The sequence below is a fragment of the Corylus avellana genome, chromosome 3 (assembly GCF_965113065.1).
Source record: "Corylus avellana chromosome 3, dhCorAvel1.hap1.2, whole genome shotgun sequence".
In the NCBI taxonomy this organism is placed as follows: Eukaryota; Viridiplantae; Streptophyta; class Magnoliopsida; order Fagales; family Betulaceae; genus Corylus; species Corylus avellana.
This window is the reverse complement of record NC_142492.1, coordinates 31,687,490-31,713,794: the sequence shown is the minus strand read 5'-3', so window position 1 is coordinate 31,713,794 and position 26,305 is coordinate 31,687,490. Positions and strand designations below refer to the sequence as shown.

The 26,305-nt window shown below is 36.4% G+C and overlaps 3 protein-coding genes across 6 annotated transcripts; 2 read left to right on the top strand and 1 right to left on the bottom strand.

The window, feature by feature from the left end:
* Positions 1–5,429: 5,429 nt before the first annotated feature.
* On the top strand, positions 5,430–7,740 carry LOC132176043 (cytochrome P450 CYP82D47). The gene is made up of 2 exons (XM_059588156.2): positions 5,430–6,414; positions 6,996–7,740. Exons 1-2 carry the CDS (start codon positions 5,470–5,472, stop codon positions 7,626–7,628), a joined length of 1,578 nt encoding a protein of 525 aa, XP_059444139.2. The 5' UTR covers positions 5,430–5,469; the 3' UTR covers positions 7,629–7,740.
* Positions 7,741–12,184: 4,444 nt separating this feature from the next.
* LOC132174711 (uncharacterized) lies at positions 12,185–18,373 on the top strand. 4 transcript variants are annotated; one of them, XM_059586358.2, is made up of 5 exons: positions 12,185–12,202; positions 12,625–12,699; positions 14,679–14,996; positions 15,212–16,031; positions 16,271–18,373. In XM_059586358.2, exons 3-5 carry the CDS (start codon positions 14,748–14,750, stop codon positions 18,259–18,261), a joined length of 3,060 nt encoding a protein of 1,019 aa, XP_059442341.2. In that variant the 5' UTR covers positions 12,185–12,202; positions 12,625–12,699; positions 14,679–14,747; the 3' UTR covers positions 18,262–18,373. The 4 variants fall into 4 exon arrangements, with proteins under 4 accessions (XP_059442341.2, XP_059442340.2, XP_059442339.2 ...); XM_059586357.2 differs by having other exon boundaries at positions 12,187–12,202; positions 12,621–12,699; XM_059586356.2 differs by lacking the exon at positions 12,185–12,202 and adding an exon at positions 12,213–12,390.
* A 1,428-nt stretch (positions 18,374–19,801) lies between these two features.
* Positions 19,802–22,135, bottom strand: LOC132175935 (flavin-containing monooxygenase FMO GS-OX-like 9). Its single transcript, XM_059588032.2, has 7 exons — positions 21,552–22,135; positions 21,368–21,438; positions 21,072–21,230; positions 20,899–20,981; positions 20,578–20,713; positions 20,316–20,489; positions 19,802–20,150 (listed from the first exon to the last, which is right to left on the bottom strand). Exons 1-7 carry the CDS (start codon positions 22,072–22,074, stop codon positions 19,953–19,955), a joined length of 1,344 nt encoding a protein of 447 aa, XP_059444015.1. The 5' UTR covers positions 22,075–22,135; the 3' UTR covers positions 19,802–19,952.
* Between the last annotated feature and the right edge of the window lie 4,170 nt (positions 22,136–26,305).

The following is a 26,305-nucleotide window of genomic DNA, read 5'->3' as shown; positions in this document are numbered from 1 at the left end:
TTTTTTGGGTTCCCGGTTTCAAAATGGATTTCCCCGTTTTTTTTTTACACCCCTACTTTTCTCTATTAATGCTGGTGAAAGAAAAATAAAAATTTGCTTCGAAAAAAAAAAAATTTACAAAGCGAAATATTTAAAGTTTTCTCCAAATTGGGCTATAAAATTATTATGAGAATTATGTCATAGTGTAAATTGAGTATTTTTTGCATCTTTTAATAGGAAGCAGATATCTTAACTTAAATTTTTTAAAAATAATATAACCCTTCAGTGCCTCTTCACGTACGTTAAATAATTTTCCACCAACCAAATACTTCATGATAAACAAAATACTCAATGGTAAAACCATCGGAACCACAAAAAAAAAATACTCAATCTACTCGTAACACAGTTGATTACGACCTCGGAAAAGTGGGAGATCTAGGAGACTAGGAGGCCAATCCTCAGTGGCAGTCTCGTAAATTTGTATAGACTTGTGTCTAGTTAAGTTTCATGCGGGTCGTCTGAGTTCCACGTCGACATTTTGTACAAAAAAGATAATTGGGGGCCCATGAGGGAATTTTGGCTGCAATTAATAAAGGGCGGAAAATGGTAATTAAGAAATATCCGTTCTGCTCCTCTGTAATTTACAAGAATGCCATTAACATATCTATGTATAAGTATATATAAATCTCTTTGGGGTCACCAAACGTGTTATTTTAAAAAAATAAATTACCCAAATGAACGGGGGACCGGCCCAGGATTACAGCCCACGAAAAGCTAGGCTCTAGTGTAGAGAATCCCTCGTCACCCAAAACCTGCGGGCCTGTGGCCTTGGGCCCGCTTGGCAATGGACTTGCCAAAGTCTAACTTTTTTTTAAAAAAAAAAATTCAACTCTCATTATTCTTATTTTTTATATCACATTAATCACTTTTTATTACTAATCAAACAAAAAACTCACTATAAAACAAAAATTTTTCATTTTTGCATACAAAAATTTTAAAACTTCTATCTGTTTTATATCACATGAATCACTTCGAAACCAAAACTTTACTACACAATCCATTACCAAACACGACCCAAGGCCTTGTGTGGAAAAGTGCCAAAAGCATTTACGTCAAACGCCCTCAACAAGGAAAGTAGTCGTTGGAGGGGCTCCCCGAAAGGAAAGTGAATGAATTGACATTCGTGAACTTCCTATTATGAACCGACTCAAGAAGGAAATGCAACTTTGAGTGGACAAAGTTTTCCGTGGAATTGGGTTAGAGGAAGTTCTAGTCTATAAAAATGATATTATCCCTTTGAACACGTGTTTTTTTAATAAAATTTCTTTCAAATTTATTCCTTTAATTAAAAGAAGTTTGTGCTTTTTGAATGCAAAGAAATACATGTCATTTTTAGCCTATTCAGTATATGTATGGACCGTGAACATGATTGGTTATGTAGGTTTTCTTAGTGTAAGCAAGAGCTTTTCGTGCTATCACATTGAATTGTTAGAACACTTATATTAGGTCAGTCAAAATAGTTAAAATGTAGCAGAAAATACTAAAATATGCTCAATATCCAAGGCATTGTTTTAATTAATATTATTAGTAAAATAGAAGTTATATTTTAAAAAACAAAAAGAATTTAAAACGTGTAACAAATTGAGTTAATTAGATTTTGCCACCGTTATATTTTAATATTTAAAATATACGTGTTATAGATATTAAGTTGGGCACTTTAAATTTACCAGGGAGCAGAAAACTCAATGTTTTTCTTTATGAATTGTAGATTGGCTTTTTTCAAAATGCTTATGTTGAAGGTAGTTGAGTGAATGCCCTTTTCTTCTATATATAGGCCGTCGTCTCTCATTATTCCTCTTTAGGGTTTTAAGAACTCATGCCAATACTTTCTAATTTACTGAAGTGGAGATTCATTCCACAAGTTTGTTGGGAAGGAATGCATGGCATAAGTAGATAGTTGCTGAGTGTTACATCTTTACAAGAGTGCACCTGAATCCTTATCGGTAATTTGAGCCGTGGACCATCGGGCATTCTAATTGTGGGTTGCCGCTTAACACTCATTTTATGATTTTATTTAACTCTCTTTTTGTTAGAATATAAATTAATTAAAATTCATTTTTTTTCTTGAGTGATTAAAATTTTTAGATAACTAATGATCAACATTTTCTAAGATTATTGGTGCGTGCTTTGTAGGATTTGTGGAGTTAATTTATAGGAAAATTACAGTTTATCCTCTTAAAGTTGGCAGCGTTGTAACACAACAAATTCTATATAAACCGTTTTCAAATTAAGAAATAAGAAATATACCCAACCGATTTAAAAAACGATTTAAATAAAATATTAGGGTTTTATGTAATCATGAAGGACCGGTTCTCAATCCGTGGCCACAAGTTGAGTTTATCTGGGCGATCTAATTAATTATAAGTGCACTTAAAGTGACAAATTTGTAATTATGAATCAGACATAGTAATTGCTCTTCATCCCATTAATCTGGATCAGGTTCCCCTCGAATTAGAGGGGAATTCCCAATCTAGACTGTGTGATGAAATCTAATGGTCCAGAATATTCTACTAAAAAAATAATAACAAAATATTATTTATATTTTTTTAAAAAAATCAAAACAAAATAATTAAAAAATTAATTAAGAAAAACAAAAAGCAAAAAGCAAAAAAGCAATCATCTCTTCCTTCTCCTTCTTCCCTTACGAAATTTCCATCCTTTTCCTTACCAGAGCTTCAGCCAGCACCCAAAAAGCAATCATTTCCACAACCCTCCGGTAGCACCACTAGCCCCCCCCCCAAAAAAGAAATAGGTTTGGCGTTTGTTTTTTGACTTTTGATCCTTGAGGGTGGCTCCATGCAGTGGCGGAGCCACGTTGGTGGTTGGGGGTGCCGTGGCACTCCCAACGATTTTTTTTAAAAAAATTTTTCCTTTTCCCTGCTCTGTGGCCACTTGCAAGTTGGCGCTCTGATCTTATATACACACCAAGAAAATAAGAAGAAATAGTTAGTAGAAGAAGAACTCAATAATAAAACCTTCATATATATATATATATATATATATATATATATATGAATACAAGTTGCTGCTAGGAGACTGATGGTGAACACAACTGGGAGAGAAGTAGAGTTTTGCATTTTTTTTTATCATTTCGTGGGTGGTCATGAACTGCAAAGTATAGATTTTTGTGTTTTAGGGTGTAAGAATCTGCTTACTTTTTTTATTCTGGAAGTGTTATATTTGTGTTATGATATTGTTTAGCCTCTTTAGGCTTTGATCAAATTAAGAGAAGAATATATCTTAGTAATTACCGAACTAGCATTTTCAGCAATAAAAATTGTTAAAACACGACTTTGACTTTGCAACAAAATTGAGGATGATTTTCTTGTAAATAGTTCATTTCTCTATATTGAAAGGGAAATTGCTGAGAGCTTTGATTTAAATTCGATACTTGATGATTTTGTACTTTTAAGAAAACGTAAAGTGCAATTCTAGACACTTTTTTTTTTTTTTTTTTGTATTTCTGTCTTTTTGATATAGTGCCGACATGTTACATTTCTAATATATCAATTTGAGCACATATTTATGAATTTTTATGTATATATTTTTTTTGTGATACATATATTGTGTAAATTACAAAATTTTTAGGGTGGAAAAAATTTTTAAGACGCCAAAAAAATTTTAGCGGCACCCCCAATATGAATTGTCTGGATCCGCCACTGGCTCCATGGCCAAACGGTGGCCCTTGGGGGGTGGTTTGGGGCCAAACCCATGAGTTGTTTTTTGGACTTTTGACTCTTGGGGGTGGCTTCCAAGAGCGATGGGGTGGCTTCGGCTACTTCCAATGGCCAAATAATAATAAAATAAAAATTATATGTTTTTATTATATTTTTTTATTTTTTTGAAAAAAAGTAAAAGAATATTTTATTATTATTTATTTAATGGGACATGTGGCGTCACAACAAGAGTTGGATCTCTTTCAAGCGATCTTGACTGTGAATTCGAGAATTTCAAATTTTCCTCTAATTCGAAGGGATTCGAATCCCTTTATAAAGTGATGGTGAGTTTGGTGCATTTATGTTTAAAGTATGTAAGGTTACTTTTCGCATTGAGCACACAGCACATGTTATAAAAAAAAAAAAAAAAAAAATTAAAAAAAAATTAAAATAAAAAATAAATAAAAGAAACAAAAAAGAAAAGAAAAGTGACATGCCCAATTAAGCTCCCGCCATAGGACAAGGGGGGCCTAGGAAGAGAGGGGGTAAACACCCTTAATAGGACGACTTACGTGGCACCTGGACCTGGAGAGAGGCCGGGAACCCTGCAACCCAAGGGAACTTTGTAAGTGCTAAGCCAACCATATCAAATAAAATCAGCCTAAGGTAACAACTTAGACTCTTTTACCTTTACATAAGATATTTCTCCTAACCCCTCACAAAAAGCTTGAACTAACTTGGGCATTAATTGGAGTCCCTGTTGGAACAGCCCGCGCAGGCCTCTAATTAAGCCTTGAGTTTGTGGCGTGCAAACAACCTGGGAGGAGGAAGAAGCATAGCGCATCAAACATTGAACCGGAGTGTGGCGGAGATATTTTGGACTAGTCTAACAAGTATTATACTCATATCGATCTTGACACCATCCAAACCTAACACGAATCACAAATTTAACACGAAATTAGTGAGTTATGGTTAAAGAATCTCACCAATTTAATTAAATAAATCGATTATAGTTAATCTATATAATCTTATATTCATATTTTAACACAGCTTAAATCCAACACATAAACATTAATTGTCACCCATTTGCTGGCCTGGTTGGAGTTTTAAGTGGGATGCGACGTGTTTCTTTAAAAATGCAGCAAGATGCAAACGCCTTTAAGTGCTGCCCTTCACTCTCATCCACAACATAAATTACATTCTTAACCAAAAAAAACTCATTCCCTGCAAATTATTTTTACAGTATCTTTTAAAAATATAAATTATTTTTACGAAATTGCAATTTCAAACGCACCCTTAATTAATCACTATCTCAACTTATATCAAAAAGATCGAGCAGTACTCATGCACGCCAACATTATTCGAAATTCCTTGCATGCTGGTCTCTCCGTTTTATGTTCATGCGTAGGCAATAAAACTCAAAAGCCACTTGTCTCAAGAATTAATTCTGCACAACTGATTTTTTCTTCTTCTTCTTCTTCTAAGCTGCAAGATTGCACCAAACATTAATAAAATAAACAAAAAACAAATGTCAAATTTGTATGTGTTCCCCCTAGCTACGAAAAGGGCCGACAAAAGCTCACATAATTGTTACAGTTGTGACCGACAGCTTTTGGATCCTGCAGTACAGTTACAGAAGGGCCTACACAGAACATTATTGACTCGCGTCTTAAATTATTAGCCTGAATGATTGAATATATACCAGGGATTGCGCGCCACAGAACCATTATCTCATTCTCCCAAAACCACCATACTCCATACGTCCAGAAGTAGTATGCTCTTTCCTTACGCATCTTCTGCAACTTTCATGGCCACTATCCTCGCCTTTTTTCTCTTCCTCTTCTTTCTATTATGGATACTAAGAAAAGCTCGTAAAACAACACTTCCACCAGAAGCTGGTGGCGCTTGGCCTTTGATTGGCCACCTCCACCTATTACGAGGACCAACACCAGCCCATATTACGTTGGGTAAGATGGCCGATAAGTATGGATCCATCTTCACTATCCAGCTAGGAGTGCATCGTGCTCTCATAGTGAGCAGTTGGGAGATAGCAAAAGAGTGCTTCACCACAAACGACAAAGCATTTGCCAACCGTCCAAAAGCTATAGCTTCAGAACTCATGGGCTACAACTATGCCTTGTTTATACTTAGCCCTTACGGTCCTTACTGGCGCCAAGTGCGTAAAATAGCCACCGTGGAGGTCCTCTCAAACCACCGCCTTGAGATGCTCAAGCACATCCGAGAGTTCGAGGTAAATAGATCTATTAAAGAGATGTATGAGCTCTGGGTGAAGAACAATAACATGTTGGTAGAGATGAAGAGATGGTTTGGGTCCATAACCCTAAATGTTATATTTAGGATGGTTGTGGGGAAGCGATTTTTTGGGACTGCAACGTCCGAGGATGATAATGAATTTGACGATCAGTGTCGGAAGACATTAAAAGAATTCTTTGAGTTGAGTGGTACGGTTGTGGTAGCAGATGCACTTCCTTACCTGAGGTGGTTGGACTTTGGAGGGTACGAGAGCGCCATGAAGCATACTGCGAAACAATTTGATCATATGATTGAAGGTTGGTTACAAGAACATAAGCAAAGGAAGGTGTCCGGTGAGGCAAAGGAACCCCAAGACTTTATGGATGTGATGCTGTCTGTTGTTGCTAGCGACGAAAACATCTCCGATCATCATGATGCTGATACAATCACTAAAGCTACATGTCTGGTAAGCTTTTGATATACGTACCCTATAACTATTATGAACATGATTATTTTGTTAACCAGAGTACGTAATTGTCATTCATCGATCGACTACTATCAAATAGGCATAGGCATAGGCATAGGCATCATAGAGTTTATGGTTTGTTTGGTGACCATCTTGATCAAGTTCATGATGAGAAAATAAGAAGCAAAACAATAATTGTCTTAACACTGTGACGGAAGTTTGGTTTATTTTACCATTCACATCTATTTGTTTAAAATTAGCGTGTTTTAGGTGATTTTTTGTGTCAGTCATTTAAATAATGGATAAAAGAAAAGTCGCTTAAAATACATGCATTATGCCACCTAGCTAGTATGAAATTAGTGTGGAGAATTAATATAGCTAGTCTAAAAAAATATATATTAATTTTCTTTTGTCTTAAGGTGGACTTAGGACCACGTTTTAAAACATTACTTTTGTTTTTGTTTTTTGTTACTCTTATTAATATTTACTGGGCATTTAATTTTGGTTGTTTTGAACCATGAATGATCACCTCAATCTTTTTAGCCTAACCATCTAATGCTTCAACCATGGTGCTTTTGTAGTCCCTTATCTTAGGGGGCGCAGATACAACACAAGTAACAATGACATGGGCTCTTTCTCTCCTTCTTAACAACCAAGAAGTCCTAAAGAAAGTACAACAAGAGTTAGATGTCCAGGTTGGTAGAGAGAGACAAGTAAAGGAATCAGACATCAAAAACTTAGTTTATCTCCAAGCTATCATCAAAGAAAGTATGCGTTTATACGCTGCCGGAGCGCTCACTATCCCGCACGAGTCCACTGAAGACTGCACTTTGGCTGGCTACCACGTTCCAACAGGCACGCGACTCGTTGTTAATCTTTCAAAGATGCATCGAGACCCACATGTGTGGTCTAATGCAAATGAATTTCAGCCAGAAAGATTTCTTTCAACCCATAAGGGTATTGATGTTAAGGGCCAGCATTTTGAATTAACACCATTTGGTGCCGGTAGAAGGATATGCCCCGGAATTTCATTAGCCTTGCAAGTTATGCAACTCACACTTGCTACCTTGTTGCACGCTTTTGATATTGCAACTCCATCAGATGAGCCTGTGGACATGATTGAGAAAGTCGGACTTATCAACCAGAAACTTACACCAGTTGAAGTCCATCTCACTCCACGCCTTCCTGCTCAAGTATATGCAGAGCTTGATTAGATATTTGATAACTAAAATGCAAATTATGCTATTTAGTAATATTGTTATACGATTGTCATAAAATTAGGATAATGTGCCAGTAAAAATCAGTCTTTTGTCATTTTATTTTTTATTTTTATAAGTGCTGATTCAAAGACTGATTTTCACTAATACGTCATTAAATTGTTGTAGAGCATGCGTATAATATTTTGCTAAATAACATTAGTCTTTCATAATTAATAGTATGCATAAGGATTTTTCCATTTTGTTAAATTTGATTTTTGCATTTTAGGCTATTGGGGTATTGTACTAGCTATGTGTTACGTGGCAGGCCATCATACTAGTTGGCATGCAGTAGAAGGATCGATTCCTAAAATAAGAGGATATCTCCTCATTAGAATTCTAGACTAAGAGGGTATATCCTCAATGGTTTAATAGTAGTCATATTTATAAATATATATAGTTGAAAACCAATGGTTTAATAGTAGTCATATATATAGTTGAAAAACAAACATAGGAGCTTCTGAAAAAATGCAGAAAATTTATGTTTTCAAAATGTCAAAATAGTACAAAAGAATATATAAAAGGTCTAGATGTCTAAAAGAAGAGCAACATTAAAACACGAGCCACATGCATGGGGAATTCAAAACATGTTAAAAAATGTTATAAGTAAAAGGGAAGAGCATGTAAATCGAGACAAACTGGTTGTCGGTCGTTTATGTGATGGAAAGTTATTGGATCTTCCAATATTATATATTCTACAAACTAATTGATTTCACCTGTTGAATAAGAGGTGGTGAGTGGTGACCATCTCAAATGCTCAGCGCTTTCATGGGCTCACTCTGCTTAAAGCTATATCCAACTGATGATATATATATGTGTGTGTGAGATCGAGTTTTTCTCTTTTATTTATTTATTTTTTTGTTTTTTGTTTTTTGTTTTTTGTTTTTTTGCCCTTTTCTCTGTTAATGCAGGTGAAAGAAGAAGAAGAAAAAAAAAAGAAAAAGAAAAAGGATTTTACAAAGCAAAATATTTAAAGTTTTTTCCAAATTAGGCTATAAAATTATTATTTGTCCAAATTTTACTCATATCTCATGTACTCAAATGACACCTAGCAATTTTATAAACTGAATTACAATAAAAAAAAAAAAAAAAAATCACATATTCCTTCTCAAATTACAACTCAATTGACAATGTTTCTCTAAACCTTTTGTTGGGACAATGTTTCCCTCCAAAGTACAAAAAAAAATGAGGAAACTTCAGTAAGCCCCCCCAAACTTTCAGCTAATTTGACAAGCACTCCCTAAATTACCAAAACTCTCACTTAGGCTCCTGAACTTTGGTTTGCTCTCACTTTGAACCCTTCTGGTAGGTTTCAACGTTAAAATCAAATTTTATGCCCATTTTACCCTTACCCCAAAACTACACCATTTTGTCCCTTAAAACTAAAACACCTACCCAGCCCAAAACGACGTCGTTTTAGGCATTATTTAAAAAAAAAAAAAAAAAAAAAAAAAGAGGACGAAATCGGGGTGGCTCCAGCCACCCCCTGGTTGGTCTGGGGGTGGTCGAACCACCCCCATGGCCAAGGGGGTGGTCCGGCCATCCTCAAAAGGCCAAAAAAAAAAAAAAAAAGAGGGGATCGGGTGTTTTGGGGATGGCCGGACCATCCCCAAAAGCCCAAAAAATTTCTCCCGTGCAAATTTGTTTTGTTTGAGGTGGCTGAAACCACCCCCAAAACACCCGACCCCCCCCCCCCTTTTTTTTGGCCTTTTGGGGGTGGCCGGACCACCCCCTTGGCCATGGAGGTGGTTTGACCACCCCCAGACCGGCCAGGGGTGGCTCCAGCCACCTCGATTTCGTCCCTTTTTTTTAAATATATATATATATTAATTAAAACGACGTCGTTTCCCCCCCCCCCCCTCCCTTCCCTTTTTTGGCCTTTTGGGGGTGGCCAGACCACCCCCTTGGCCATGGCGGTGGTTTGACCACCCCCAGACCGGCCAGGGGTGGCTCCAGCCACCCCAATTTCGTCCTTATATATATATATATATATACTCAAAACGACGTCGTTTTAGGCTAGGTGGTGATGTAGTTTTGGTTGAGGGTATAATGGGCATAAAATGTCAGTTTAACGGTAAAAGCTAACAGAAGGGTCCAAAATGAGAGTAAACCAAAGTTCAGGGAGCCTAAGTGAGAGTTTTGAAAATTTAATGGGTGTTTGTCAAATCGGTTGAAACTTTGGAGGGGCTTAGTGAAATTTTTCCAAAAAAAATTGTAAATGTCCTCCCATGCCTAGCAAAAAGACAAAAATAACCCCAAATTTGTGTCTAAAAGACAAAAATATCCAAATAAATTAAAAAAAAAATTATAAAATTTCTAATCCCTTTTTTTTTTTTTTCTTTTTTTTTAATTTTTTTTTTTTAATTTTATTTTGTTAAGGGTATTACATTGATAATTTTTAATAGTTCGGGCCACATTGTCGCAATTAAGAACGGCCAGGATCGCTATCCAAAGCATGCCCACCACAATAGTCTACTCGTCAACACACTTGATTACGACCTTGGGAAAGTGGGAGATCTAGATCGGAGACTAGGAGGCCAATCCTCATTCCTCACTCCTCAGTGGCAGTTTCGTAAATTTGTATAGACTTGTGTCTAGTTTAGTTTCACGCGGGTCGTCTGAGTTCCACATCGACATTGGACAAAAAAGATAATTGGGGGCCCATTAGGGAATTTTGGCTGCAATTAATAAAGGGCGGAAAATGGTAAGAAATATCCGTTCTGCTCCGCTGTGATTTACAATAATGCCATTAACATATTTATGTATGGATGATAAGTATACATAAATCTCGGACCAGGCTTCCATGCGGTTCTATCTGCGGTAAAAACCTGCAGGCCTGTTACCTTGGGCCCGTTTGGCAATGGACTCGCCAAAGTCCAACTTAAAAAAAAAAAAAAAAAAAAATTCAACTCTTACTATTCTTAATTTTTATATCACATTAATCACTTTTATTACTATTCAAACAAAAAACTCACTATAAAACAAAATTTTTTCATTTTTGCATACAAAAATTTTAAAACTTTTACACATGAATCACTTCGAAACCAAAACTTTACTACACAATCCATTACCAAACACAACCCAAAGGCCTTGTGTGGAAAAGTGCCAAAAGCATTTACGTCAAACGCCCTCAACAAGGAAAGAAGTCGTTGGAGGGGCTCCCTGAAAGGAAAGTGAATGAATTGGCATTCGTGAACTACCTATTATGAACCGACTCAAGAAGGAAATGCACCTTTGAGTGGACAAAATTTTTCGTGGAATTGGGTTAGAGGAAGTTCTAGTCTATAAAAATGATATTATATCTTTGAACATGTGTTTTTTTAATAAAATTTCTTTCAAATTTATTCTTTTAATTAAAAGAAGTCTGTGCTTTTCGAATGCAAAGAAATACATGTCATTTTTAGCCTATTCAGAATATGTATGGACCGTGACCATGATTGGTTATGTAGGTTTTCTTAGTGTAAGCAAGAGCTTTTCGTGCTATCACATTGAATTGTTAGAACACTTATATTAGGTAAGTCAAAATAGTTAAAATGTAGCAGAAAATACTAAAATATGCTCAATATCCAACTCATATTTTAGTGCATTTCAGGCATTGTTTTAATTAATATTATTATTAAAATAGAAGTTATGTTTTAAAAAACAAAAAGAATTTAAAATGTGTAACAGATTGAGTAAATTAGATTTTGCCACCGTTATATTTTAATATTAAAATATACGTGTTATAGATATCAAGTTGGGCATTTTGAATTTATTAGGGAGCAGAAACTCCATGTTTTCCTTTGTGAATAGTAGATTGGTTTTTCGAAAAATACTTATGTTGAAGGTAATTGAGTGAAGGCTCTCTTCTTCTATATATAGGCCGTCATCTCTCATCATTCTTCTTTAGGGTTTTAAGAACTTTTGCCAATACTTTCTAATTTACTGAAGTGGAGATTCATTCCACAAGTTTGTTGGGAAAGAATGCATGGCATAAGTAAATAGTTGTTAAGTGTTACATCTTTACAAGAGTGCACCTAAATCCTTATCGGTAATTTGAGCAGTGGACCATCGGTTCTTCCAATTGTCGGTTGCCAACGTTCTAAGCTTTTTGGTTGTGGGCGTCGGGCCATTGATGGGTAACCTAGTGAAAAGTCGTCGATAACCTAGCCCCATAACATAATAAGTTATAACCTTTATACAATGGTTACCATCCATTAAATGTCAAAGAAACCTGCTTTAGTCCTATTCATCAACAAAAGCCATTCTCAGACAAAAAAAAAAGGGACCAGTAATTTTTTTTTTTTGTCAATGTTTAAGTGGAATTTTGGGTCACTGTAGTAGCAATTGGGGATTGAAATGGAAATTCAGAAAATCAACATGCTTGAAGCTTGATACTTTGGAATCAGTAAAAGGGGCCCACTGCTGACTATTATTTACAATTACAAAAAGACATATTAAAGTATGAGGAAAAATGGAATCGAAGTGGTATTTTACATTGGAAAAAGCAAAGTAGTTTAAGATGGATATTGTTATCTGCTATGGCAGCAGAGGTGTGTGTTATTCTGTTGTCTGGTTTTGATTTGATCTTCTTCCGACTTCTGTTTTTTGTTTTAAGCCTTTGGAAAATGGACATTCAACCTCCATTTACTCCTACTGCCCTCTAATCCAAAAACAAACATAAAAACGAGATGGGGCATGAGAGAGACTGGGTGTTGACAACTTCCACGTCGCTTCTCATGTAAGTTTCGTTTGTTTCTGTGGATTTTCTTATCTGGGTCTCTCTCTCTCTCTCTAAATCTTCCTAGAGAGAATGGCCCAGTAGATCCAAATGGGAATTTTATTTGCCTTTCAGGCCTTTTCAATAATATCCATTTTTTCTTTTTAATTCTTGAGCTCTTTTGGGTTGCTGTCTTACTTTTGCTTCCTGATTCATGGATTTCTTTGGGTTGTTCTTGTTGTGCTGCATAGCCAGTCGTGGGTTGTGGAATGAGTGAATCCCTGATGGGTTTCTAAGAGGAGGTGGCAGAGAATTACTTTCATTTTTGAGGTAAGTTGTAAGCTTTTGACTGATTTGATGCTTGGAGATTTTTTTTTTTTTTTTTTTTTTTTCCAATGGATTTGTTGGAACATTTTCTTCTTCTCCTTAATAATTGGTGTGATTCTTTCTTTTTTGGTGACGCAGTATTGTTTGATGGTGTTGACAATTGAATTACACAGCTATTTTTATGAACGATAGTCTTATCCATTTCTCCACCCTGTCTCCAATCTTTTGGACATGGAAAGTCCAAAAAACAGTGTTGAAGTTCTCCATATAGTTCTGGATGTGAAGACCCTATTGCCCAGTCCTATCTCTCTAATTTTGGATAATAATATTAGCTTTTTGTTTCCCTTATTATGAGACGTTTTTTGATTTGTGGGGCATCTGATTCTGATTGCACAAGATGATTTTCAAGTTCATTTCATTGTACAAGAATATTCTGAGAGCTTGATGATGTGTCATGTGTGGCGTAATTTCTACTCTGATAATATTGAATTATTCAGAGGTTTCCATATGGACTCCAGTTTTGTTAGATAAGAACTTTTCTTTGTTCCCCTTTTAATCTGCAATGCTTGTTAGGTGAACCTCTGCCTGATATCAAATTATTCCAAGTTGACTCCCTATTTTGAATTTTTTGAAAGTAGTTTGACGGTAGTGAAATGTTGTATTTGTCAATATGCTAATTTTTTGCTATTTTTTAGGAAACCTGTTTTTTGATGAGTCCTTAAATTGTATGAAGTCCTTTCATGGCATTAAATGATTCATTGGTCACTACATATCCACTTAAACTTGAGCAACCTTAAGAAAATTCTTTAGATTTTTTTCCTCAAACAATGTACTCAAAACTTTTGGCCAAGGACTGTTTCCTATGGCAAAGAACTTTTGAGTTAAGCCTAAATTAATCAAGAGGTTCTAATCATATGAAAAGCCCTCGTGAAAAGGAAATTCATTGCTAAAATATTTGGATTTTCTTCTTCTTAATGCAGCTTCCCGAGTGATTAGGTTGTAACTCATAACTGCTTAGAGTGCTAAGAAAGCTTGATTTAAGCAATTGCAGTATCAGCAACTTTATTTTTAAGTTGAGGGTATATTGGAGTTGCAGGCAGCTTCATATCTAAAGCAGCTCAATTATATCAGCCTGATGTGGTCTTTGTTCAATTCTCTAGAATTCATTTGAATTGGAATTGTATTTCGCTATCTATTTTTTCTTTTTTCTATTAACATATTTTTCACTTTAGTTTGTGCCTCCACCTTGCAATGCCTTCTGAAGGTACCATCATACCACCGTGTGAAGATAATGATAGGTTTATAGCTCATGCATTCCTGGATTGGTAAAGTTGATTATATTTCTTATGCATACAATTGAGTTTTGGGAATATAAATGTGCTCCTTTTTCCTATGAAAATGAGAGTACATACTATTTCCGTATTTCACTACATATACTCTGATACTTTGAATTGTCATAGATATGTGTAAGTGCCATATTAGTTGGGTAGGTTATGAAGACATGTATATGTTGCGTATTAGATAAGATTGAGCTATATGCATGAGTTTAGGGAGCTTCAATTATATCTCTTATGGTATAACATAGATGTGGCTAGCCCTTCCATTGAGTTGTGACAAATGGTATTGGAGCCAACCTAATAATGCCATGTAATGTTGGGGCACTATAGCAAAATGTCGGCCCTGATGAGAAGAACATCAGGGATTTGAGTGTGGGAATTTATGGTATTCCAGATTGTCATGAATATGTGTTATTTCCAAATTGGGCCCTGCCTTGAGGTAAAAAAAAAAAAATACAAACCACCTTTCCTTTTCTCCTTTTCTGTACAAGTTAATTATAAACAAAGATATAAGTTCACAAACACACTTGCTCTATAAAAAGAAAAGAAAGATATTAATTTGACTCTTTTTTTTTTTTTTAAAAAAAAAAAAAAAAAAAAAAAAATTTGTATCAAATCACTAACCTATCATTCGTTCTGTTGCAGGTTTCTTTTTATAACTGAGGGTTGCTAAGTTGTACTTCATTATTCAATTAAACTTGTGCTCTGTTGTTTATGAAACTGCTGGGAATGGGAGCAAATATGCAGTATGATGGCTATTTCCCAAGATATTACCCTACCATGGATCTTAACATGGATGCTAATAGCAGCACATGGCCCCTACACAATATTAGTAAAATGTTGGAGCATGGACACCACTTCAATGGTTTTTTGTCACCTTTCCCTGCTGACCAGGTTTTAGGGTACAACAAGGAAGTATTAAAGCAGACAATGCTCAAGCATGAAACCATGTTCAGGGATCAGGTAAGTTCTATCTCTACTTAAAGTGTGAATAGAAATAAAAATAATCCTAGGTAATATATCCAATTTTAGTCAAACCATTGATCCTTAATCATCCAACTGGATCATAACCCCATTACTTTGCCATTTCATACTAGTTATGTATACTTGATATTTTCGAACGCCTATTTATGGTTTTTAAACATGCAAATGTGTTGAAAATGTTTTTGTGCATCCAGATCCATGAGCTTCATCGCCTTTACGGAAGACAGAGGGAGTTGATGCATGAAATGCGAAGGAATGAATTAGATAAATGTAATGTAAGGTTGGAGACGGCACAGTCAAATTCTGTTTTATCTCATGTCTCAACTGAGTATGCCCAAAAGACATGTCATGCCCCTAGGTTGCCTTGGGTAAACCCTGCTTGTGGTGGATTATCCATTTTAGGTGTTGAAAATGTCCAGTTGCCTTTGAGTTCTCTTCAAGGGAAGTGTATGCAAAGATGTCCTGATCCTGCACAAACTGAAGGCTGTTTAAAAAACTTCGAGCTATTGGAATCTAAGTACAAGAAAATTGGGAAAAAAATATTGGATCTTCAACTTCCAGCTGATGTGTACATTGACAGCGAAGAAGAGGAACTATTGGAAGATGAAAAGGTTCATGAAGTGCCTGATGTGTCAAATTATCCTTCAGAGGGAGTTACTCAGGTTATGTGCAAGGATGATGTAAAACCATTTCTTGGCAGCATTGAACTTAACGATATTTTCCACGAGCAAGCATCCACTTCATTATTGAACAAATCCACAGGTTTGGCTGACCTAAACGATCCAGTTAAGCCTGAGGAAGAAGCAGCTCCTAATTCTGATTTTGTTTGCTATACTAGTCACCAGATTCCATGCCTTGATCTTTCTCAAAAGACCAAATCGGCCATCCAAATTTCGTCTGAGGAAATTGTCCAAACTACCCATACTAGATGGGATCTCGAATCTTGCTCAGATGTTCTAGTGCCAGAAAAGAAAGAAAGAAACCAGGGGTGGCCATCCTTCAATGATGAAGCTGGTGAGAATTTATTTGGAAGATCTCATCAATTTATATCTCTTCACTTTTAAGTTTCAAATTTTTTTGGCTTTTCTAAGCAATTGATATCATTTTCTGTGTTACGGAAATTGATATTTTTTTCCCTCATAATCATGCTTCAATTTTGTTGAAATTGTCATCATTAGTACTGTTTGTTGTTGTATGGTATGAACCTCTATTTTCAGGCAATAGCATAAGTAACTTGAATTCTTTCCATGAAGGTTTTGATGCAGAAAAGTTATCCATGTTGTATGAATCCTCACAAGAGGAGATTAAGCAAGCTCATCAACCTCCAATATTTCATTTATTAAATCGGAGTTTCCAAAAATCAGAGAGTAAAAGAACGAGTTTCAGTTTTGAGAGCTTTGGAAGGAATCATAGTCCCCCCAGTGAGATTCAACCTGGACCAAGTGATGCCTCTTACATGTGCACTTCACATGAGCTCATTTCTCAGGCTGATATGGCAATTTCTGGGTTATCTCCAGCTGAGTCTTGTAGAAAACCTGCATGTGACATGGTGCGAAATCCTATTTCTGTTCCAGCACTACCATGTTTTAACACTTCTGCATCACTGGGTGGAAATTCTCAAACGTCAATCGGAAGGCCTGGGTTTGATGGAGAGAAGTTTCATCCCAACAAAAGTTTAAGATCTAGCATACAATGTGAAAGTGTGGGTTTCCTTCAGGGCGGCTTTTGCAAAAACAGCTACGATTCAGGGTCCAACAGATCAATGGCTCATTCACCATCCATCAGCTTTGATAATGTAAACAACAACAACAATGATTTAGCATCTGAACACCAAGCCCTTGCAAACTGCATGCAGGGTTCCATGGATATGAAGTCTTCCAAGGACATAAACTTGAATTTTATGCCTAATTCCTGTTCTTTGGATGTGGATGATTCTCAGAGTATTCAGTGCACAGATGGAAAAGAGAAGCTTGGAGAATTAACAGGAGGCTTGCATGGTGTGAGATCCACTAAAGGAAGTGAGGATTCAACTCAGGTAGATTCTGTCCTTTTAAGAACTTATTCAGAATGTGTTCCTGATGTTGAGTCAAAGAATATTGAGGCAAATAACTCCATTGATAATAGAAGAATCCTTGACCTTCCCATTTATGACAAGGGTTGTATATCCTATGATCAGTGTTCTTCTCATGCCTCCCTATCTGGAGACGAAATAGATAACACTGAGAAAGATGGGTTAATTGACACAAACTTGACTTGCGATCCCGTGCATGACTCGGGAAAGTGTCCAACTGCAAATGAGAATGTACTAGAGAATGGAGTTGATGAAACAGATGTAGGCTTTGGAGGTCACATTGACCTGAATTCGTGCGGAAATGACGACAAGTCTTCTCCTATGCACTTTTTCTCAACAGAAATTGATCTTGTGCCTGCAAGTCCAGAAAACAAGGAGTGTTCTCCACCCAGAGGAGAATCTGATGAAAACCAACTTGAGACAACTTTTCAATTGTCAGGACAGGAAGATACAGATCTCCGAAAGGAACTAGTGAGGACTGCAGCAGAGGCTATAGTTTCCATTTCATCATCTGTGGTTGAAATTTGTCTTGAAAATACCACTTGCAAGCCACTTGAAGCTTCTTCAACCGACTCCCTACACTGGTTTGCAGGGATAGTTTCTTCAGTGGTGGGTGATAGCGAGTTTGGAGTAGTTTTAAGTGGTAAGAACGGTGATCATCATGACGAGTCTCTGCCCGACGGAATGGATTACTTTGAGGCCATGACATTAAAGCTTACAGAGACAAAACTGGAAGAGTGCTGCTGTAAGAGTAGTATCCAGAAAGAGGAAGAAAGAGGTGCCATTATATTGCCAAGTCAGCCGAGGAAGGGCCGGACAAGGCGGGGGAGGCAGCGGAAGGACTTCCAAAGCGAAATTCTTCCAAGCATTGCCTCTTTGTCAAGGCATGAGGTGACTGAGGATCTCCAAACAATAGGAGGCCTAATGGAGGCTGCTGGTAGTCGTTGGGAAACAGGTTCTTTGAGAAATAAAGGTAGAAGTGGGAGGAGAAGGTCTTGTGTCTCTGCTTCCAGCTTTACAGAGAATACGGTGGGGTCGCCCTTGAAGCAGCCACCTGGCAACAGTGGATTGGGCATTGAGGAGAGAAGCCTAATAGGCTGGGGGAAGATAACCAGGAGGCGTAGAGGCAGATGTCCGGTTAGGAATCCTCAGCTTATTTTAGGCCAAATATAGTAAAGAGTGATTTCCAATGATCCTGTATTTCTATGGTTTTCGGATGAGCTGTTTTGTGGACCATCGGATTTCTTGTAAATGTATTTCAAACTATATATAATATATTCAACTACGTTTACAGGTGGGTAAATGTTCTTTTTAGCCATAATTTGGCTAGAACCCATAAAAAATCACTCCACATTAGATGAGCTATATGATTATATCTGCATAAATTTTAAATTTGCTAGAGTTGCTGGCCAAATGTAGATAGCAAGTACTGTAGCAAGAACATAATTTTGCTCAATTTTTTTATTCACTTTGTGGGTGCTTGCGCGCGAAATATGAGCATTGAGGTGCAACCGTGCAAGCGTGAAGACAACAAGCTTAGTGGGATGCGTTTCTTGGCTTCACAACGGTCTTGGCTATCGGCGAGTCAGGCAGCATTGGGGCGGCAACGAGTGCTTCAGGGTTGGAGTTGGGAGAGTCAACGATGAGCCATAGAGTGTACGTTGGGGATGAATGAGCTTTGGCAGTGAGCTTCACCGATCAGTTAATTTTGGTATGCAAGAGAGAGAGAGAGAGAGAGAGAGAGAGAGAGAGACAGAGAGAGATTAGTTGGTGCATTTTAGGATTTCTTTGATGTATGGGTGTGATTGGAGGCTGTGTGAAGGCTTTTGGCGACGAGCGTGATTTCTGTGAGAGAGAGAGATTAGTTAAAAATAGAAAATACATATAAAATTCGAGTAAGCTTTAGTTTTTTAAAAAAAATAAATAGATAAAATAGAAAAATTAGATTTTTTTTAGAAAAATAAAAATCGCATAAACTTTGACTAGTTCAATACTAGTGCTCTTAGAAAAAAAAAAAAAAAAAAAAAAAAAAAAAAAAAAAAAAAAACCCATGTCCTTCGAGTATATCTTGTAGTAAGCATGTGAGATATGGCCAAAATTTGCCATGGCCCATGAGACCGTTGAGACACAAGCATGGGATCGATGTACCTAGAAGCAACATGTGATGGTGTGCGGCCCTTGAAAAGGCCCGATTTATTTATGATTCTTCTCTGGGATCATGAATGAAACCATTGCATACTATCTGTTATTATTACTGTCTTTGCACTGCGTTTTCCATTTAGGCTTTATTGTTGGGGTGCCTACCTTTTTGTTGTTATACGGTCAATTGTAACCCGTGTGATGGTGTGAGTGGGCACCACGTGAGGCAAGTGGAATGCTGAGAAGAATCTTCTAAAGGCTCGTGTAGAATTAGAATACCCTCGCCAGGCAAACGGTAGGCATAGTGTAACTGTAAACTGTAGATCGAGACTTGTGGGACTCGGGGACTTTAATAGCTATTGTTTTTTCTTTGCGCTCCTTGTTTGTTGTCTTTCCAAAAAAGTGGAAAATAAAGCAATATTTGGCTTCATAGTTCATATATTGACATAAAAAAATTAATGCAAACAAGTACAATCACATCAAACGACCGTTTGATTGAATAGATTGGTTTAATCTAGACCAAAACGACAAAGAAACAAGTTAAAAAAAAAAAAATAGTTTCATACTCTCCTGTTCTTTTACAACATGAGTAATTAATTAAGTTCCTCCTAGTCCCCCCCAATAGAGAATAAAAAGAAAAAAGAAAGAAAGAAAACCAAATACTTTTACTTGAATATAATTATTATGATGGTCCAAGAAAACCAAATAGGCCGGCTTTAATTCATTCACTGAGTAAAAGCTTCATTTTGAAGTTGAGTGAAATAAGGGCTTTGAAGAGCCTCTTGAAGCAGCTCTTCATCATCCCATGAATCACGATATGTCTCTAAGTTGGCCACAGCATTTACTAAAGCTGAAACGCATATCTGTTTCCTCCATTCTTCCAAGTGTGGGAACCCAACATTATCTCCATATCTATCACAATACTGCATCAAAAAAACCAGATCATAGGATCATCAATTAAACTTAAGAGTGCAAGCTATGTTTTGGCGAGCATTCAATTAAACTACTAGAGTTTGCCCAATACTGTTATTTAGTATACTGTTATATATACGACTGTGTAAGTAAGAAGCGGGTGGAGATTTGCTGACCTCGAATTCGCCGATATCGTGGGTGTTATGCTTTGGAATGCCAGCAAGATCCCGAGAGTGGTAGAACTCCTTAATGGACTGCATCATGTCATCCCATGATGGCAATGCTCTTTTGCCAGATAGGAGCTGAGCTATCCATTTTGCTTGTGACTCAAAGAAAGGGAACCCTATAAGCTGCATATATATTACATGGTCAAAATCATGCTAATTTTCTATAAAATTTATGACAAAAGATAAATAATTAAAAATTTTAGATCTTTACCTTTCTGGGAATACCTACAAAAGAGAGAGAGGGAGCAAGAGAAGGAGGGAAAGTGTGCTCATACAAAGGCCCCACTCTGTCATCATCCACACCAACGATCCCTTTGGTGTCAAGAAATGGGAACCCATATGAATACCTACACATACCCCATTCCTTAACTATTATTTATTTAATTACGTTGGACCGCCGAAAATAATTTTTTCAATTTCAAATGAAATGAATAATATTTATTTTATGGTCGGAGATTTTGTCTCCTGCAAAACATGCCCATAATTGTCATTATGGGCCAATGAATTAAGCAACTTAATTTGTGTGTCTTACCCTGTGCAGTATAGGATAGAATCAGCAATGAGCCAAGACCCATCTACGAAGAGAACCCGTCCATCTTCATGAAGAGATTCAATCTGCATTTAATCAGATGCTAAAAAAAGTGTTTGGAAGACAGAAAAATCAGCAGAAAAAAACTTGGAAATTAAGGAAGAAAGAAGATATGCCTGAGAACGAAGATGCAAGTTCTCGTGTTTGGAGATGACTTTTGATAGACCTTCGGTAATGTCAAGAGATTTGGAGCTGAGGTGGACTTCCTTTGCCACATCAACAAGCTCCATTGATATATCTTGTCCACTCAACGAGTTTCCAACCACCACCACAACCTTCAGAAAAATATTAATGCAGTAAAAATATCAAGTCTATGATTAAAACATAAAAACTCGAAAGAAATATACTCGATTATAATTGATTTTCACACCAATCGATGCAAGAATTCCTCATCCTTTGTTGGTTGCATTACCTCATTGCGAAATGGCAGGGGATCTCTGTAAATGTGACTATGCATTTGCTTCCTTTTCCACTCATCCATGCCTAACATCAATGATAAAAGCACATACAACAAAAGAAGCATGTAAGTCTCTAGACATGACATGACATGACAGATTTTCTTTTCTTTTCTTTTCATAATTATGATCTTCACAAACCTTTAATGGAAGGCAACTTAGGCTGAGAGTAATGTCCAGTGGCGACAACCACCGCATCAAACACCTCCTCCACCACCTTCTCAGCCTTCTTCTCTCTACTCCTCACAACCCATTTCAAATCCCTCCCAATGGCGCCAGAATCCAGCATCCCCACATACTCCACCCTCGTGTTGAACCTTATCATCTCCCTCAACCCAAACCACTCACAAAAATCTTTCAGATACAGAAAAAGCTCCCTGTGGCCGGGGAATCTTCTAATATCCCTGTCTTTCTTGACCAAAAATGGAAAATCAGAGAACCCCATGATCTCCCTCGGAGATATCAGCCTCAAAGAGGCATAAATGCTACTGTGTACCTCTCCCTCCACATGTGGGTCGTACAGCCATTGGCCTCCAACATCATGGTTTTGCTCCAAAACCACCACACTCTGCCCTTCCTTTCTCAGCTCCCTCGCCGCCACAAGCCCCGACGGCCCCGACCCGATCACACACACGTGTTTTGATTGGTTCCGTACGGTGACCATTGCTGTAAATTAATACAAGTTTGTGGGATTTTGTGCGGCTATATCTAGCAAGCTAGGGAGATCGAGGTGTGGGAAATTTGTGGTGGGGTGATATGTATATATATATATATATATATATATATATATATATATATATTTGTTCACGAAAACTAAGAAAAATAATAATAATGTCGGGAAATAGAGATGGTTTGGTAGGGGGGAGACACACGTGACATATTAAAATCATGGGTTTGGGATTTTGGGAATGTTTAAACTTGATTAAAATTTTAATTAGTTTTGGGGAAATAATCAATCCCCTAAAAGAAATGAAATATTTTTCTGATCTGCATGCATGGGCTGGGACCTGCTTTAATTATGCCACGATAGAGGTGGGCCGAAAATAATTTTGAGGCTCTTGGAAGTTTTTATTACGACAAAGTGGGCAAGTGGCAATTAGTGGCCTTGAATAATTCTGATATATATACATATATATATATATATATATATATATATATATATAATAGGAGGTGTGTATTATTGAATAATTCAGGATACAAATCAAATTCAATAATTATGTTTTAAAGCATCGTTTACAACGTTGCAAACAACTTAAAGGGAGAAGGATCCTCTTCATTTCAATGAAATGGAGAGGGTTCTTCTATTTAGTGTATTTAGGGGGCATAATTGTTCAAAAACTAAATCAACAATTATGCCCATCTAAATACACTAAATGGACCCTCTTTATTTCATTTGAACTGGAAAAGATCTGTTTCCTAGGAAAAGATGGGTGTGATGCAAAAAATAAATGATTTTTGGTTGCACCCTTGTGGCTTTAATTACCTTCAGCCAGATCCTACATCTTTATAAGAGAAATAAATAGAAAAATTGATAAATAGAAAGATAGTTTGACAATGTCATGAAAAAATTATTGGGGAGTGTTAGGTGTTGGCCACCCCCGAAACGCCTTGAGAGGGTAGTTGGGACACCCTTGAGTCTTATTTTTTTAGGGTGGGGGGTGTTCAGCGTGGCTTGGCCAACCATTTTAAGGCATTTCATGGGTGGTGTACCACCTCAAAAGGCTTGACTGGGTGATAGGCGAGTAACCCTTGAAAAGTGTTTAGGGTAGTCCAACCACCTCTTCAAGGCCTTTCAAGGTAGTGGACCACTCCTTAAGGCTCGAGGAGATAGTGAAACACCCCCTTTAAGTGTTGCGAGGGTGACTTGGACCCCTAACAGCTTTTTTGGGCGTGGCCTCGTTGTATTAAAAGGATGTTGTAATTGAGGTGATTATTAGGTGTTATAATTTATTTGCTAACTTGTGAAATGATGACATGTCAACATGTAATTAATAGATGGTGTAAACAAGGGTTTTACATCACATATATCCTTATTGAAATTAAACTCATAAGAAAAAAAGTCAGACAAGATGAAGCTTATTATATATTGTTGTGAAAGGTACTGAGGAAAACGTACCACTGGGATTGGGGAATTGTTTTTCTTTTTAATTTTATCTTTGCTAAATATTATTATTATTATTGCAAAACGAAAAACTTTGAGTCCCAAAGATTTGCATACATCTAGAAATTAGTGGAATGTGGAATTAAATATAACCCAATTTAAAATCTTTTTATTAGGATATTGCCTCGAGACCCCAAATTGCCATGCATGTCCTTAATAATTAAGCTTAATAAGAACAATATATAGGATTAATTAATGGCTTCACACGACCAAAGCCCTAATATAATTGCATGCTCTTGTTATTGTCTGTTGAGAGATGAAAGTCAAAAGAATATCATCTCGAGCATCCCCTGTATGAATTAAGATCTCTCAAGTTTATTTGAACTGGATAATATCTAATTAGTTATAGTGGATGAATGTTTTTATCTTATTAAAAGTGAAAAGACAAAAATACCCATCATCTATAATTAACTGGATATTCTCCAGTTTATTTGAACTAGAGAAGATCTTGTTCCCAGTTGTATATACGTTAATATAGCTGCTCTATCTAAGTACGTATTGTTTCATGAAAAATGTGTCATGAGTAGTGGTGTAGGGGTCCCCACGTAGACTGGGAGAATGCCCCTTCTTGAAGCTAAGGGAACATGCACAATCATGGAACATTCATCATGTTCATTCAACACATTTTCCTGTTAATATCTTGACTTGTTAAAACTTTTGGTCAAGTAAACCGCACCTTTTTTTTTCTAACCCTAGCTAGCCTTTTCCGACACTGTGTTGCTTCTTGACTACAACAAGGACAGAAAGGGGAGTCAAAAGAATCAAAAGGAAAAGAAAAAAAAAAAAAAAAAAAAGAACAGGTTACATAAAGTATTCTTTATGTATCCATTGATTTATTGCTTTAAGTAAGATCAGAAGATCATGATATATATAGTCTTTTCCTTTTTTTTTTTTTTTTTTTTTTTATGTGGCTTTGAATGAATACAAGTAGCAGGAGGAAACTGTTGTTTATAATTTAGAGAAATTATAGGTCTTGTGGTCGATATAGGTCATGAATTTGTTTTATAGGATGGTAAACTTGCACGACAAAACATATTGATTATGATCCTAAAAGGACTCAAAAGTACTTTACTCTAGATCTCTCTTTCTCTCTCTCAGATTTGCATGTATGATTTGTCCGTTAATTAATCATACTTATGATAGAATTAACTAGTTTGTATTCCATTGCTGATTTAAGTATTGATTTTTATTGTCACGTCGTTATCTAATTGTATAGTAGTTATACAGAAGTCCACTAAATAGCATTACTCATTAAATAAACATTTGTTTATATGCTCGAAAGGCTAACATTTGATAGACTATATTAAAAGAAATCCTCAAACTTTTTTTTTTTTTTTTGTCCCTCTTCGTATTACATTTCATGGCATTTTATGTATTAAGGAAGACGTTGAACTAATGTTGTTTAGGGGTGGGTAGATTAACTGTTTACTGCCTACCAACTGCCACCGAACCGTCATCGAACAACAACTGACTTCCGGCAGTCGGTAGGCAGAATAAAAATACGGTTTCAACATTCGTTCGATTTGGTAGGCGGTAGAAATTTGTTTTTGTTGGTTAACCGACATAACCGATTTTTCAAGTGAATTTTGAATTTTATCTTATAACTTTCCTTATCATGGTTGTCCAGCTGATTTGTGGTTGTCATTTTGGTCCGTGTTCCATGAATTTACTTTTTCTTTTTATTTATAAAACATATTTTTTATCGATTCTGTAGTTACAAGAAAGTTGATAAATCTTAACATAAAAATTTGTAATCAACTTAACCAACCACATATTAACCGGCTAACCGAAAAAGTCGAAACTATTAATTGTCAATATAAAGTTGGTTAATTAATCAACTTAACCGACTTTTATGAATCGGTAGGCGAAAATGCCTCCACTGACACCGATTGAACCGATACTCACCCCTAGTGTTGCTGATACCCAAATGGGTAAAACCTGTCAAAATTAGGTAATCCATGCTTCAAAACATTTATTTAATTAATAAGGGATCGCGAATGAGACAAGAACACAAGATAGGGAAAGCTTTGTCAACCTTTAATCTTAGTTATGCTTTCATCCTAAACTGGGTTTTGCTGATTTGACTTTCCCAAAAGTAATTAATTGCTAACAAGATCTAAAACTGATATTATGAGTAATCTTGTAATTTTATGCATGATTAATTAATCCTCGACTGATTTGAGAAGCAATCTCTGTCTCCATTGATTATATGTTACATGCCTAAAAACTGCATCTAATTGGTGGTGATTAATTTATAATCACCATTTACATGAAGATATATATGTATATATAGAGATCGATTACGTACGAAGGAAGCAATGATTTTGTAACTTTCTCAATGGCTACGTTGACATTCATGATATACAATAATGAATTAGGTGTTGCTTCCCAATCATACTCTTCACTGATTAGCTACACAAGTAGTCTACACCTACCACTTTAATTGGACACTGTATACGTACTCTCTCTCTCTCTCTCTCTCTCTCTCTTTCTAAAATTCTTTTTGATTGATTAATTAGATATTATCTTTGCTATTGGTTTAATTAGATCTCGTTTGAGATCCTGATCATTAAGAACATGTCATGGTATACAAGTTACGTTAATTGCCCCGGTACATATCTTAAAGAGCTAGGAGTGTAATTAGGTTATCTCCAAAGTTAATTAGGGGGCCAATTTTTTAAATGAGAAGTCCCGAGTCCACAACTATCACCTTGCAGTCATCAGATATTACTGT

What these genes read in the sequence shown, in the direction of transcription:
- LOC132176043 (XM_059588156.2), top strand. Translation starts at nt 5,470, where the DNA reads ATGCTCTTTCCTTACGCATCTTCTGCAACTTTCATGGCCACTATCCTC. An exon ending in TCACTAAAGCTACATGTCTG is followed by an intron (nt 6,415 to 6,995) that starts GTAAGCTTTTGA and finishes GTGCTTTTGTAG; the next exon opens with TCCCTTATCTTAGGGGGCGC.
- LOC132174711 (XM_059586358.2), top strand. Translation starts at nt 14,748, where the DNA reads ATGAAACTGCTGGGAATGGGAGCAAATATGCAGTATGATGGCTATTTC. An exon ending in AAACCATGTTCAGGGATCAG is followed by an intron (nt 14,997 to 15,211) that starts GTAAGTTCTATC and finishes TTGTGCATCCAG; the next exon opens with ATCCATGAGCTTCATCGCCT. An exon ending in ATCCTTCAATGATGAAGCTG is followed by an intron (nt 16,032 to 16,270) that starts GTGAGAATTTAT and finishes CTTTCCATGAAG; the next exon opens with GTTTTGATGCAGAAAAGTTA.
- LOC132175935 (XM_059588032.2), bottom strand. Translation starts at nt 22,074, where the DNA reads ATGGTCACCGTACGGAACCAATCAAAACACGTGTGTGTGATCGGGTCG. An exon ending in CCCTGCCATTTCGCAATGAG is followed by an intron (nt 21,231 to 21,367) that starts GTAATGCAACCA and finishes ATTTTTCTGAAG; the next exon opens with GTTGTGGTGGTGGTTGGAAA. An exon ending in TTGTAGGTATTCCCAGAAAG is followed by an intron (nt 20,490 to 20,577) that starts GTAAAGATCTAA and finishes ATATATATGCAG; the next exon opens with CTTATAGGGTTCCCTTTCTT.